The sequence below is a fragment of the Pongo abelii genome, chromosome 15 (genome assembly GCF_028885655.2).
Source record: "Pongo abelii isolate AG06213 chromosome 15, NHGRI_mPonAbe1-v2.0_pri, whole genome shotgun sequence".
Classification (NCBI taxonomy): domain Eukaryota; kingdom Metazoa; phylum Chordata; class Mammalia; order Primates; family Hominidae; genus Pongo; species Pongo abelii.
Window position 1 is genome coordinate 85,046,799 of NC_072000.2, and position 15,516 is coordinate 85,062,314.

The window sequence follows — 15,516 nt, forward strand, 5'->3', positions numbered from 1 at the left end:
CATGGATGAAACTGGAAATCATCATTCTCAGTAAACTATTGCAAGAACAAAAAACCAAACACCGCATATTCTCACTCATAGGTGGGAATTGAACAATGAGAACACATGGACACAGGAAGGGGAACATCACACTTCGGGGACTGTTGTGGGGTGGGGGAAGGGGGGAGGGATAGCATTGGGAGATATACCTAATGCTAGATGACGAGTTGGTGGGTGCAGCGCACCAGCATGGCACATGTATACATATGTAACTTACCTGCACATTGCGCACATGTACCATAGAGCCTAAAGTATAATAATAATAATAATAATAATAATAAAGAAAAAAACAAACATAAAAAGAGAAAAAATAAATAAATAAAAAAATAAAAACCAACTGGGTGCAACTAGAAATGCTAACAAAACACACCTACCAGTTGCTAACAGTCTGTAAGCAATCACATTTAATCTGTTTAAAATATATGCTTTAATGCCTAAAATATATGTTTCTTTTATTTTTATAAGTTTATTATATGAGTTTAATTAGGTATATAGGAACACAATCAATGGAAACAATTTCCTGAAAGAAAGAAGTTTTGTGAGTTTTAGACAAAATCTTTATTTTATTTACCCCACAAAATTTACCTGAGAGCTGATGCCACATTAAATTAACAAAGAAATTGATTTTTTATGAGCAATCCTATATTCACAGCCCAAAATAAATTTACAAAATAAAATCTCTCATCAGGAAAATTGTTCAATTATGATTTTAAGTTTCAGTAGAATGCTTTTACTTTTCTTTATGTCCTAACAAAAGCATAGGTAAATACAAAGAATTCCCCCTAAGGTCTGCAGTATGCTGCAGCCAGCTCATAGAAACTGTCAAAAGCCAACTGGGCTCTTCTCTTCCCAACTTCACCCCTCTCCAGTGATGTCTCATTTGGTAGCTTGAAATCAGCCAAGAAAGGGGTATTCAGAACCACCAAACTTGGTAAATACTATAAATCAAGGGTTTTCCACCCACCAGAAGCTTGTTTTCGAATATTTATCAGCACACCAATGCTGAAGCTTGACTAACAACTTACTTATTGTTGTGGTTTTTATTACATTTATATTTCATTTCAGAATTTACAAAGTGATGTTTGTGCACAACAACCCAGTGATATAGAAGGACATTATTCCTATTTTAACAGTGACGCATAAAAAGGTGAAATAACTTGACCAAGATCAAATGGTCAGCAAATGGCAAAAACACAGAACTCCAATCCTGCATCTTCTGAATCCAAAAAAAGGCTCTACAAAATGATTTTGTTGAAATTGCAATGAGGTAACAGACCAATATCCTGAAAATATTAACAGCAGATAGAGCATGTCATTAAAACATTTTAAATTTAAATTTAAAAATAGGTATGAGAGGGGTGATTCTAGATGGAGGAAAAAAATAGAACTAATTTGTACAGAGAAAAAATATGGATGGCTTATCAGAGCTTATTAGACTCAAAAATGTAATAAGTTCAAATGAAGCTGAAAGACACAGAAATACAACATTTATGGAGCTACTTGTCTAAAACTCCATTGTGTGCATAATTCAGTATATTACATCTCCTGTGATGGCCTTTGCTATCAACTCATCTTAATTAATATAAATAAGTTAAAAGTATAGATATATTAATAAAATAGCATGAAGTGGTGATTGTTCCTTAAGGGTAAATTGTTTGGTTTCAAAGGAAACTGCTGGGCTCACACAGTCTCTGGCCATTCTTCCAACTCTCGAGCAACTTCAATACCACATTAGGGAATAGCTTTAACACCCCTCCCAGATCTCAATCTTTCAAATTAAAAAAAAAAAAAAAGTCCAAATGTTTCAGAAGATCCGCAGAATGCTTATAAATTCTAAATTCTTTACACATAGGGAATTTACTAAAGCTTTGTTATCATCTCACAACAAATGAACTCAAAGCACTTCCTCAAAAAAAATGAGGAAATCAATTTTCCCACATTACATGGAGAAATCCAAACCAAACAGATTATAAAGCAAGTCAGGAGCAAATGCTCTGATTTCTAGCTTTTTCAACATTTCAACTTATATCCACTGAGTATCTTCTGTATGTCTGGAACATTATGCTAGACACCATAAGAGGATACAAAATGGCTTAGATCTAATGCCTGTCCCTCTGGAGACTTATGAACATGCAACAAACCAAAATACAAGGCAGCCTAAATGTGCTGTACCTGGGATACCAATAAAGACCTATGGAAACACAGAAGACCAAGAGATTAGCCCCACCTCAATTGAGATTTATTCCAACTTCAGTGGATCCATAAAAGAAGTAAAAAATTGGGCCTTAAAGGATTTAGCAGAATTCTTCTTCCTGCAGACTAGGAGGCCAATTCAGATAGAGAATGAGCAGTCAAAAGTATGCACAGAAATCTATATTTGTATAAGGAATGTTGGAGAGCATAAAAGGTAATGAATGGGCCAGGCACAGTGGCTCATGCCTGTAATCCCAGCACTTTGGGAGGCCAAGGCAGGGGGATCATAAGGTCAAGAGATCGAAACCATCTTGGCCAACATTGTGAAACCCCATCTCTACTAAAAATACAAAAATTAGCTGGGCGTGGTGGTGCGCCCCTGTAGTCCCAGCTACTCGGGAGGCTGAAGCAGGAGAATCACTTGAACCCGGGAGGCAGAAGCTGCAGTGAGCTGAGATCGCACCACTACACTCCAACCTGGTAACAGAGAGAGACTCCGTCTCAAAAAAAAAAAAAAAGGTAAAAAAGGTAATGAATGTACATGAGTAAGGTAGAATCATTTCAAGGGGGGCTGGGCTGGAGTGGAGACTTTATTACAGAGACAGTAAATAATTAACAAAGGTTTTTCAGTAGAAAGTGACACACTCAGAAATATATTTTGGGAAAGGAAATCAGAGAGTATCTGGGGGGCTAAAGGAAGGGGTTGCAGATACAGAAAGGAACTAGAGGGAAGTAGGGAAGTTACTTAGAAGTATGGCTACGTTGCAAGTTAGCAGTCTGCATTCTGTTTTCTAGTATGACATATGATATATTGTCCATATGCCAATGTATCCATGAGCAAATGCAATTACTATTTCTCACTGAAGAATGCATATCTGAATGTGAGAATTATGGCCTTACAGAGATGATCCTGAACGTGCTCTAACTGAAAAAATTATTACTAACTCCTGACCATTGTGTTGATTATTATACAATCTAAATAATGGCGATAAGACATAAGCACTAGTGAGAAGGAAAGTTCTAGTTTCAACAACACTCTCAAGAAAACTGCAAGCTTCTTAAAACAAACCATTTCTCTATGCCATGCCAGTTTCTCCTAACAAATCATTACATGCTTGTCCTCATGCAAAAACCCTGCCTTCCTTTCACATCACACTATTTCTCATCAACCCCCTCTACCTTGCTGGCAACAGCTGACTGACCAGTCACCCTCTTCACTGTGGTTTTTGGCATGCGACCAATTAATGCCTTCACAATAGTATCTTAAATAGGCAAGTGTCCGTCCCACAGGATAACTTCAAAGTTATTTGACCTGTTCTTTCCCAACTACCTTCACCAACATCGCACAATAGCAACCACTGCATGACCACACCTTAGACCTTAACTCTGAAAATTCTTATATTGCACTTCCTGACCAAATCAGCAACCTCTGACTGCAGATTTTTATCCTTCAGCTTTCTCATTCCTTTGCCCACAATCTTTGTTCTTCAATGTTAGCCACATGGAAGTACTTTACATGCTCCTAGACTAGTCTCGTTCAGTTTGTACCAGTCTTCATACCAGTTTTCATCTTCACTGCTCCTAATTTCTTGCTGCACTACTGTCCTATTCTACTTCAGAGAGAAGAAAGGCTATCAGTCGAGATTCACATCAATTTCCCCAGATCATCCCTACCAACTTACCCAATCTTACTGGTTTCCTCTGAATCCTTCAGAGGAAAGATGCCTTGTCTCCTGTTGAATGCTATATACTCTTATTTTTTATCAAATCCCCTCACATCTCCTCATGTACTTTCTCCATCAACCTCTGTTGAATGGAATGAAGGCTTTTTATACTTCTTCTTTCAGCTTGCCTGTCACATTTATCACTCTTGATTATAACTTTCTTAAAATGTCTTACCTGGGTTTCCAAGACATCATTCTCTTCTGATTCTCCTCCTATCTGTCATATGGCCTTTTATTTTTATTTGCTAGGCCCTTTTAGTAAATTCTTTCCTTAAAACATTAGTGTTTGAGAGTCTCATCCTCTTTTTATTCCCTGCACAATCTCATCCAAATCCCATGATATCAACTACCACCCAAGAGTTAACTGGCTCCGAAATATTTTACTCTAATCTCAATTTCTCCCTCAACTCTTGACCCTACTAATTATTATGTACTAATTATGTACTAATCTGTTCCACCTAGACTTTCTTGGTTAAGCTTAAAGTCCCTCCCCCAACACAATATGCTAAAAAACAACAACAACAAAAACAAACTAGATTTGCCACTGTTCTCTTCAAATCTTCTATTCTGTCTGTATTCTCTATGTTGGCAATAGCATCATTATCCACCTAATCCCCCAAAGTCATTACCTACCTGTCCTTGAGTCTAAACTTTTTTCCAGACTAGCAAAGCAGTTAAGAACACAGTTAATTACCTGAGTTCAAATCCTTTCCCTACCACTCTCCTGCTGTAAGACCGTGGGCAAATTACTTAACCTTCTGTGTCCCAATTTCCTCATCAGGGAGAAAACAATACCACACAATCTGCAGGGTGAGGTGGGTATTAAATGATTAACACTTGTAAAGTTCTTAGAGTAGTGACCGGCACAAAATGTTGAAAAACTGATTGCTGGTAGTATTGATATTGTTACAGCCAATCAATCAACATGTAATATATATTTTATTTTCTATAAGTTCAGCTCTTCTCCATATCCCTAATTCTACTTTTGTTTATATATTCATCAACTCTAAAAGATTACTATTGCATAGTTCATCAACATTAAAATGTGTATCTTCCACATTTGACCATCTCTGACCTGGGAGTTCCTACACTTGATAGCATATCATGGTTTCATAGGCAGGAGGCAGCATTTTTATTTCTTAGGAGCATATGCATCTAGTAATAACAGCAATGATGCATCTTATAAGGTGTCTTAGGTTTAATGAAATATAATAAGGGTCTTTTACCTATTTTAGCCTCCATTCTGACCCGCCAATCCCAACTGAAGACCCCAAATCCACTAATGCCAGAAGGCTATCTAGGACTGGGGAAGGACTCATAGAATAGCTATATCATTTTACAGATGTCAGCTATTTCAGTATCATTTCATCTTGCATCATAAGCATTTTGAAAGTAGTAGTTGCATTTCAAAGACTTTTGAAAAACGTTATAATTAACCTTCGAAGATTTATCCATTCATTCATTCGCCTATTCAATAGATATTTACAATGTTCCAAAAAACTGTTATAGGCACTGGGGATACAGCTAGAAGCAAAACAGACTAAAATCCCTATCCTCAGAGAGTCTTCCTTTCAATAAAGGGAGATTAAAAAATAAATAATATGGAATCTATATCATATGACAAGCGTTATGAAAAAAAAAAAAAAAGACAGGAAGAGAAACAGATTTATCACACTCCTGACAATCATGTTATAAAATGATTGTCCTGCATGGTGATAATGCTAATAACATTAGACCTTAGAAACATTTCCTCAAATGCAAGATCCCAATTAGGCATTTACCCAGGCAACTTTGATTTGGAAAAGAAGGAGTAAATCTCGAAAGCCTTGGGTTTACACAGCCCATAAGCTGATCCATTTTAGTTACCATACTAATAAGGACTGCGGTTATAGCTTCTCTGGCCTTGACGAGTCTTTGCCTTTTATATTTTAGGAGGTCATAAATGTTGAATGAGGGCACGTTTCAGGTCCACGACTTACTGCCACCTCTGCCTTTCCTGAACTCCCCAAACAGCTAAACGTTCTTTATAAAGGGCTTCAATGCTCTGAAATAGGTGCTCCCAGGTGGCTGTTATAACTCATTTCAACCTGGCTGAACAGGCATGAATAAGCCTCTTTATTGTTGGTTTTGTCTTCCCTTCAGTGCTTGGGAATACAGAATGATCTCTAAAAGTTTATACTTTATTAACTTCATGAGCCACTAGAAAAATTCCTTCAGTATCATCAGGATAATTCAGCAGAGGTACCTTCAGAGTCCTGATATGATTCTCAGCCTCACTCTTTTCTTTCTTAAAGTGCTTCATAAGCTCCTGGATATTCTGTTCATGTTTTGTTTTCACACTCTGCAATGATGATGTGAGATCTTTCAGCTCCCTCTGGTGCACATCTCGTTCCAGCTTTAACTGTGTGATGATTGTAGCTGTTTCTTCATCCCTGGATTTTGCCTGTGCAGTGAGGTCAGAAAGGTCCTTAAGCACTGCTTTCTTGGCTCTCTCTTCCTCGGCCAATTTATTAGCAAGATCTGCTCGGATGGCACTCAGGTCCTTGATGGACTCTTGCATCTCAAGAAGTTTAGCTTTGTCCTGGGCCTGGCTCTTCTTGAGCTCTGCAATTTCTTCCTCCAAGTGAGCTTTCTCAACTTTCATCTGGCTTTGGATCTTACCCTGCTTTTTCAATTCGTTTTCCAGTCTATGGATGGTATCCAGGGAATTCTTAACTTCCAATTCAAGGTCAACTTGATGAGACTTAATATCACGTAATTTCTCCTCCTTGGAGTGAAGCTCCTCCTCCTGAAGGGCACGCTTTGTTAGGACATCATTCAATTCCTTTCGAAGATTCTCTATTTGTTGTAATGCTGCATACAACTGGGTTTTCAATTCATCCTTTTCTTTTAAAATCTATCAGGTTAAGAATATGAAGCAAAAGAAAAAAATAAAAGTTACTGTAAAATTCACCATAGACTCTGCCAGTCAGCAAAACAATGTTTAACCCACAAGGAGAAAAAAAATTCATCAAATAATTTTTGTATTTTTCCCATTTTGTAATAAAAATACTTTTAGGCCAGAAAGGTGGGGGGAATATATAATTGTCCTGAAATAGCAACACAATGAAATATGTATTTCAAATTTTCATCACCAAAACTTATTTCAATCCATGGTCACAAATAATTATTTAAATGTAAGATAAAATTGAGCAAACAAATGGGGAAAGCAAAGACTCCCATTATAAAGAAAACTTACTAGAGGTTGAAATAATACAATATTACCTAAAATAATAATGATGTACATTCCAATAATACACTTTTAAAAAGGAGAAACTCCAAAACAGAGACGGAAAATAATATAGGGAAGCATGCAGATATAATATAAGAAAGTTTACGGTACATTCAGCCATTATTTTTAAAATATCAATGGTGACAAAACACCAATATGCAACTGGGAGCCTGGAAGCCCACAAAGATAGAAATGAGATTAAGTCAGGAAAGGCTGGGAAAGGGCTCAAGAGAAAAGTCAAGGGCCATCATTCTATGCCAGCCTCTCTACGATTTACATCGAAGGACAGAGGCCAAGGGTTAACTCTTCTGGCCTCTAATTCTCACCACCTAATCATTGCAAATAAAATAGTGGGCAGCCAAGGGAGCCAAGATTGTTTTCTATACAACACTGGCACCAAAGATAATCTCCGTGAAACAGGTGGGAAAAAAAGGAACCAATTAAGACTCATTTCAGAATTACAAATAATGAGTTAAAATGCAAATATTTGCAAGACATTTCTACACTTCACATTTTATACTTCAGTGTAAAACAATTTATGACAAAAATTTAATGAGTCAATCACTCCAAAAAAAAGTTTCCCCAATCCTGCTCAGTTTTAACTGAAAGAAAGAAAAGAGCACAAAGATAACATGAGAACTAATAAAAGGAGGTGAATAAGCAGTTGAGCTCTGACCAGAAAGAAGTGAATTTGATTTTCAGTTCAACCATGGGCAATTCTATGGCCTCAGGGAAATCATTTCTCTTACTAGAGAAAATAATAATAGCTATTTCATAAGACTGTGATGAAGATTAGTGAGAAAGGGGAAACAAAAAGTTGGAGTAGAATTTAAGTTCGAGGAAGTACTAGGGTCTCAGGGAGGTATTTATGCAAGGTAGTGATCAAAACTGTAAAAAGAGCCAGGCCCAGTGGCACATACCTATAATCCCAGCTATTTGGAAGGCTCAGGCAGGAAGATAGCTTAGGCTCAGGAGTTCGAGACCAGCCTGGGCAACATAGCAAGACCCCGTCTCTACTGTGAAAAGACGGGATAACTGAAGAGAAGGAACTCTGGAACACAGATGAAGGAGTTCACTTCCGAAAGAATGTAAGGTAGGAGAAATATAGATGAGCCTAAGGGTAGATGTATTATTTTTCTATTGCTTCATAACAATTTCCAACAGACTTGGTAGCTTAAAACAATACACATTTTTTATCTCACTGTTTCCAATAGGTTGAAAGGCCAAGCAAGGTATTCAGCTTAAGGTCTCCTAAGACTAAAATCAAGGTATCAGCTGGCCAGGGCTCTTTTCTGGAGGTTCTGAGGAGAATCCATGTCCAAGCTCATTCAGGTTTCTGATAGAACTTGTTTCCATACAGTTGTAGGACTTTGGGTCCCCATTTCCTTGCTAGCTTTTGGTCAGCGATTATTCTGAACTTCTAGAAGCCAAAGTTGTTCCTTGGCTCATGTACTCTGCCATCTTCAAAGCTTGAACAGCTTGATGAATCCTTCCCAAGCTCCAACTCTCTCTGACATCCCCTTCTCTCAATAGCCAGAAAAAAAAAAAAAAAAAAAAACTTCTATTGAGGGCTCATGTGATAAGATTAGGCCCATCCAGATAATGTGATCACAGGAGTAATGTCTTATCATATTCATAGGTTCCAGAAATTAGGGTGACTTCTTTGGGGAGGGTCATTCTACTTACCAAACTAGAGAACACAAAAATTGATAGAATCAAATTTGGGCTGTAAAGGTAGCATGGGAGGGACTGAGCGAGGGTAGGGACCTTCAATATAGTGATATATGTTTGAAGCAGATAACTTAGCCCCCTTGGCATGAGTTGAGAGACTTATAGGCAGTACTGAGGATTAAAATCACATTTTCATAATGAAGTCATACCATGTAAAGTGTCTTTAATTATGAAATATTATATCTTCCTGAAGTTGGATTAAAAAGCAAAGATATTTCTTTTTCTCACATAACAGTAAGTCCAGAGATAGGATGGTTCAAGAAGAATCCCTCAAAGCTCAGGCTCTGCTACTCTATAACTCTCCATCGTTTGCTGTCTTTGCAATGTTCCAAGCTTCACACCAATGTCAATTCCTGAAAAGGGTGACAGCCACAGGGCAGACAGTCACAGACCATGTGGGTCAAGTTTGGAATTTCTTTGGCAATACAGATACTAAAAACTAAGCTCTGTTGATCTGATTCTGGTTAATTGCTTGCCTAGTAGCCACAGCTTAAGATTTTGTCTAGGCATTTTCTCTGAGTCTGAAAATGTCAATGTCTTTACTGCCATCTCAATACCCTGGACATACCCAGGGCCCTCACATGAATAGCCTTTATCTTGAGGCAAATCAAAACAGTGGAATTGGGTTCCCTTTGTCTGGCCAGGATCTTTTTTCTGTTTCCTGACTCCCTCTTGTGCTTGCACTAATTTCAGTTTGGATAAATAATTTGGCTTTTCCAAACCTAAAGGGTTCCAAATTATCAGACTCATAGGCAATTTGGATTATAGATTGCAGACTTCAGGCTCCCTACCTTAAACAAACAAACAGAAATGAACAAAACTCTCTGCTTTTAGACAGACCAGTTTCAACCTAAACTTGTCTTTCTCTTGTAAGACCTTACTGAAGGCTGAAATATGTACACAGCATACTCCAACATCCTAAAGTTTTCCTACCAGTCACTTAATACTATCCTCTTATTCACAGCATCAATGCCCCTAAATATGATTTCTGTTTAAACCAATTGCTTCCACCCACATAGCAAGGTTTACCAACTTTCCCTTTAGAACAATATGATCCTCTCTTGCCCCTTACCCTACTTCTCCTCTCAGTCAATCCTCCAATTTAGGTTATTTTACTTATAGCTCCTTATTTCTAGAACTCAAAGTTCATATAAACTTGAATTTCTTCTGCTGAGGGTAAGAGAAAATTCCAATCCGAAATGGCTTAACCCACAAGAAAATCATTCCAGGCAGAACTGCTCCAGACACAGTATGTCAAAGCTCTGGCTCCAGCTCTCTGCAATTTTGTACCTAGTGATGGTCTTACATTAATTATTGAATGGAATGGACAGGGGGAGGGAGGAGGTAACCACGAATACTATAGAACCCAACTGATATTTCTATGGAAGTTCTGCTGTTACTGTTAAGGAGAAGGAATGGAAAAAGTGGAAAGTCGGGTTGACTCCAGATTAGAAATCGGTAAAATGTATGAGGGAGAAGAAAGAAATTGAAGATGTGATGAGAACAACATCAAAGCAGCTTTCAATGAAGTCCAATGTGACGGGAAAAAACTGAATCCAGAAACTGGCTAGTAAACCAGAGGAATGTAGAAAGATCAAAATTGGGTATGAATAGTTAAAAAAGCTAGGGTGTAGGGAATAGAAGAATTATGAAAGATCAGAGACTGAGCTTTGGAACTGAAGGCTTGGACATGAAACAATTACAGATGAAGATAAAATTTAAACACAGAAATTAGACGCTGAAGTAGAATTATTTCAGTGACGGTCACTGTAAAATAAGACATTAGTGAATTATAAGGATACAGACTTCAGTAGTTTGCAGACTTGAACTTTGAAGGTACTAAGGATGACGGCAAGAATTAATGTCATAAAACAGGTTGATGCAAAGCCAAGTGCTAAAATCCTTGAGAAATGTAGGGGCATAAATGAAAAATAGCCAGCAGTCAAGAGCAAAAATGGGGAAAGAATGTTCTAACCAGGCAAACCAAGCTTCCAAAGAAGGGGCAAAAAAAAGATTACTGAAAGAAGGTCTGAAAATAGCTGTGCGAAGCCAAAAGAATGATACTATCTAAAACCATGGCAATTATAGAAACAAAAGCCAACTCCTCAAAGACCTGAACACAAAGTATTATATATACAGTTTGGTGTGTTTTTTTTTTTTTTAATTAACTAAAAGGTAGATGAGGGGCTTGCTCAATGTTTTTGTTGTTGTTGTTTTGTTTTGTTTTGTTTTACCTGCATGTGAGGGAAAATGCAGGCAGATGGCTGGATTATACTAATACATACTCTAGCATTTCTTGAACTGTATGTGATAGGACTGCATATGCATTCAAAAAATCATACACTTTGGCACTGATCCTTCTTACCTTTAACCATTCAAAAATTCGGATTTTACAAGATAGCATATATTACATATAACTCTTTTTCTCTGTCAGCAAGAAGGAAATACACAGAAGGAATAGATGGTAATTTAAGATTCTTGAAGTCAAACACTATCAAGCAAAAAGCTCAATACATAAGCAAGCCAATTATTCTGCCAATTCAGCAGGGGAAACAAAACAAAACAAAACAACAACAACAACAAAAATCCCTAGGAAGTATTCCCATTATCCATATTAAAAAAGAATATGAAAAAAATTGGAAACATTCAGAAAAGCATATACTATGATTGGAATCCAATCTTTTCCTTTATCGTTTTCAAAGCACCAGTACAAACCAATGATTTCAAACAGTACCTTAAAAGAAAAAGAGAAGCAAAAATACCACAACTTACGACTAGATTATTTGTATCTATAAAGTTTTCGGTCTCCTAATATGTGTTACCTATATATCCCTGAAGTACACCACAATTCCCTGATGTAAATATCCATTTCATTGTCTTTGAGGAAAGTGTACAATTTGATCTGTCTGGGTTTTTTTTTTTTTTTTTCCCTGCAGTGATATGCGATTTGATATTACACATCCTTCAGTAATGAAGTAGTTTTGTAATATGATATATATCTGATAATCCTACTAAGATTCCAGAAATGTAAAAAGCAGGAAAAAAGAAATAAATCTGAGAAATTTTTAAGAGGAAAAAAGCCTTTTGCCATTTTGTATATTTTTTCAGTAACAAATCTTAAAGCAGAAAATAAATTATGCTAGAAAAAGAGAACTGGTGGTAGACACAGAACCATACTGCAAATGTGAGGAGAGCATCATATGAGCATATAAAATGACTCAGTAAGGCTACTTATTAAGTAATTTATTCTTTAAGCCACAATATGTTATATTTGTAAATCAGTAGAATTTTTATTTTAATACACCCTTCCAAAATACCTTGCAGTTACTTTTTGAAAATAATTAGCCCTAAAAATCAAAAAGAAAGTAGCTGTATTACAAATGTGTTAAGGTGGCTTTGTGATTTTATTAAGAATTAAATATCCCTTTGAAATAATATTCAGTAATATATTTTTAAAATTTTTTTCCAAAATTATTTACCGTGTATTTCCACATCACAGATTTACTGAGCACATTTCTTACTCTTTTTCCTTGAAAAACCATTGCTCTAACTGCAACATGCTGCATTAATTTTTAAGGCTTTTAAAGAAGAAATTACAATGCCTGCTGTGATAATTGTGTTACGACCCTAACTGTGGCAATCACTTCAAAATTGCTTCTTTGCTTATCATTAGTAATGCTAAGTGATAAAAATAATTGGATGTATTCTGGGAAATGATTGTTAAACAATTTTTAATATTCTGAAAACTCAACCTAGAAAAGTCTCAGCACCATGGACTGGAATTACTGTATGATAACATGGACCCTTCTAAATCTCTTCTAATTAAGTAAAATCTCCAAATGAGATTTTCAATCAATCAATTCCCTCAACCACTCCTCTCGCTAGCTACCTACCTACCTTACAGTCAGGCTCATTGAGCCAGTTGCCAGCTCAGGCTGACAACAGAATAATCAAGACAGAGCAATTTCCTGGGATCAGATCAGTTCAGACACAAGTCTGAAAGCTTTAGAACTGCTTTACTTCAGGGCAACCAGCCACCCAGTATGTGTCAGATGGGTTAAAATGAAAAGCAATCCACAGTGAGTGCAAAATGATCATTTCTTTCATCTTCTATATGTCCAAGAAATTCATATGTAAAAGATAAAGCATCTTTTCCATGACAGCTCATCTGAAATAAGCATCTGTCACTCTTAAATGCTGAAAATTGATTTTATAAATATAATGCCCTACATTTTGTTTTCTTTTCAAAGAAAGTCAACTTATCCAAATGATTATTCTTTTGGAATGTACAGAGTTCTCGACAAGTGACAAATGACAAAGCACAAACGATAAACCAAGAATAAACATGGATAAAAATCAATCACAACTTTCCTGCTTATTATCTTATAAACATCTGGGTTTAATTCAACCCAAAGATATATCAGATGAGAATCAACATAGGAGCATAAAATCCATTTAAAGTAACTGATTATACAAGAGAAAAGATAATGTGAAATGCATACATAGATCAGTGAAATGTGTTTTGTTGCTATCAAAAGGGCATAAAAGCAAAGTCTTGAAGAGGGTTGTGATCCCATAACACTGCTCAGTCAGTGAGATCCTCAGTGTCATGCATTTAAGTAAGCCCATTACAGTTGCTGCCAGTAAATGGCCCTAGTAACTACTGCATTTTTTAAATGCTTCTTTCTCACCAATACCTAGTTGAAAATATATAAATAAATGAGATTTTAAAATACATGCATTGGGAGGAAAGTTGTGTGAAAATAACAAAGATTTAGTAATTTTTTTTCCATTGGAATATTAGAAGATTAAACAATAATTCAATTTAACCTACTGGTTAATTGTAAGTAAACTTACACCTAAACTGGGGCAAGGGGTACATCTATTTATGGGCCAACTCTGAAAAGCCACGTAATATTAAACTATGAAAAGGCTTAAGTAAAAAATATTTAAAAATTAACTTTTGTACTTTGAAACAGCCAAGACATAAGGATTCTTCTATCAAGGACATATTGATTATATGCAGAGTATGGCACTCAAGTGTTTTTTCAAAGGATCGATGAATGAATGGTTGGGTCACATTGAAAACCGTTCCTTAGGAATGTGGCTTTTATACCTGATTATTCTTGCCTGTCAGTTCATCAACAGTTTCAGATTGTTTCTCCAACGCTCGCTCTAACTTCTTATGTTTAAGCTTCCACTGCCTAATGGATTCTTGAGCTTTCAGTTTCAGGTCTTCCCTCCTCTTCTCCGCCTCCTCTTTCAGAGCCTCTGACTGCTGGAGCTCACTGAGGTACTGCTCAGCCTGCTTGGTTGCATCCTCCGCATGGCGAGTCAGCTCTGAGATCTGAAGGTCAGCATGCTTACGCTCGGCCTCACATGTGTCAAAGTGATTCTGGATCTCCTTAAGTCGATCCAACATCTGCAGTTGCTGTTTTTCCCCATTCTCTAGTTCACGTGTTAAATTCTAGGAATAAAGCATGCAAAACATTAGGAACAAATCCTTGTCAAAATTGGGTGTGTAGCATATCATCAAACAAGAATCTCTAATGTCACTGAAATGGAAATCATCTGTATTAAAATTCATTAGCAATCAATTTAGAAAATATGAGTCCTTTTCTTTGTATTTTACAACCACATTAGTTGGGAATAATTTTTTATATAAATATTCCCTCTTTCTTGGACTATTTTATTATCCAAAAAGGGAAAATATGTGTTTCCAATTGACTGTCACTAAAATAGAAGGCACTTTTGAAGCAAACAATGTGCATTACTTTAGTAACAACCTAGTGTTTTGTCCAGCTGAAGAAATATCGATGTTTTAAAATTTGTCAGGTTATCAGAGAACTATTAGTAGCAATCATATATAACATTTTGCCTTCTGGCAGCAAAACAAAATTATAATAAAAAAATAAGTAACAATAAAGTGACAGAAACATCAGTATAGATAACATTATATTAGGTTCCCAATAAAGTGTTTATACATTATTTCCAGATAAACCAACATAATATTATACATTGAAGCGCTTATCTCAAGCTGATATGAATCACTATAGTACAGATTTATAAATATATTTAATTTAACTTTATTTTGAATATTTCTCTAATCAAGAAAAAAACCTTCAGTCTAGCTTCCCTAAAGCCAGGATGGTGATTATATATTTGGAAATTACACTAAATCATCATGATTAATACATATTTTAAGAATAAGTAAATATCTATTTTAAGTTTAAAAATGAGAAGATATTGTTTTATGCAAGTTTATACAAATAAAATAATCATTAACATTAAGCCATTAAAGAATCATTAACATTAAGCCACTTTTGTAAATCTTTGTAAGAAAGTGATAAATTCAGAAATAAAGCACTCACAATGAGTCACATAAGCTGCCCCTCCTGAGCCTTAGTTTCCAAATACTTAGCGGCAACAAAAGTAACATAAAAAGGTCATGTGTCCAAATAAGAATGGGTTCAAGCGGTTGGAATGAGGCTGTGAGTTGGATAAACAATAAATAACATCTCCACTGTACTAAGGTCCGGACAAATGAAACTAGAAACA

At 36.1% G+C, this 15,516-nt stretch overlaps 1 protein-coding gene across 15 annotated transcripts in view; it reads right to left on the reverse strand.

Annotated features, from left to right (window-relative positions):
• The window catches only part of CEP128 (centrosomal protein 128), a 449,614-nt gene that overhangs the window by 287,967 nt on the left and 146,131 nt on the right, over positions 1 to 15,516 (reverse strand). For 12 of the 15 annotated variants that reach the window (XM_063715661.1, XM_063715658.1, XM_063715660.1 and 9 more), the window contains 2 exons: positions 14,075 to 14,425; positions 6,202 to 6,852 (listed from right to left, as the gene is read on the reverse strand). In XM_063715661.1, coding sequence (XP_063571731.1) covers positions 6,202 to 6,852; positions 14,075 to 14,425 — 1,002 coding nt within the window. The remainder of the gene's footprint in view (positions 1 to 6,201; positions 6,853 to 14,074; positions 14,426 to 15,516) is intronic. The other 3 variants (XM_054530324.2, XM_063715663.1, XM_054530323.2) reach the window with 1 other exon arrangement.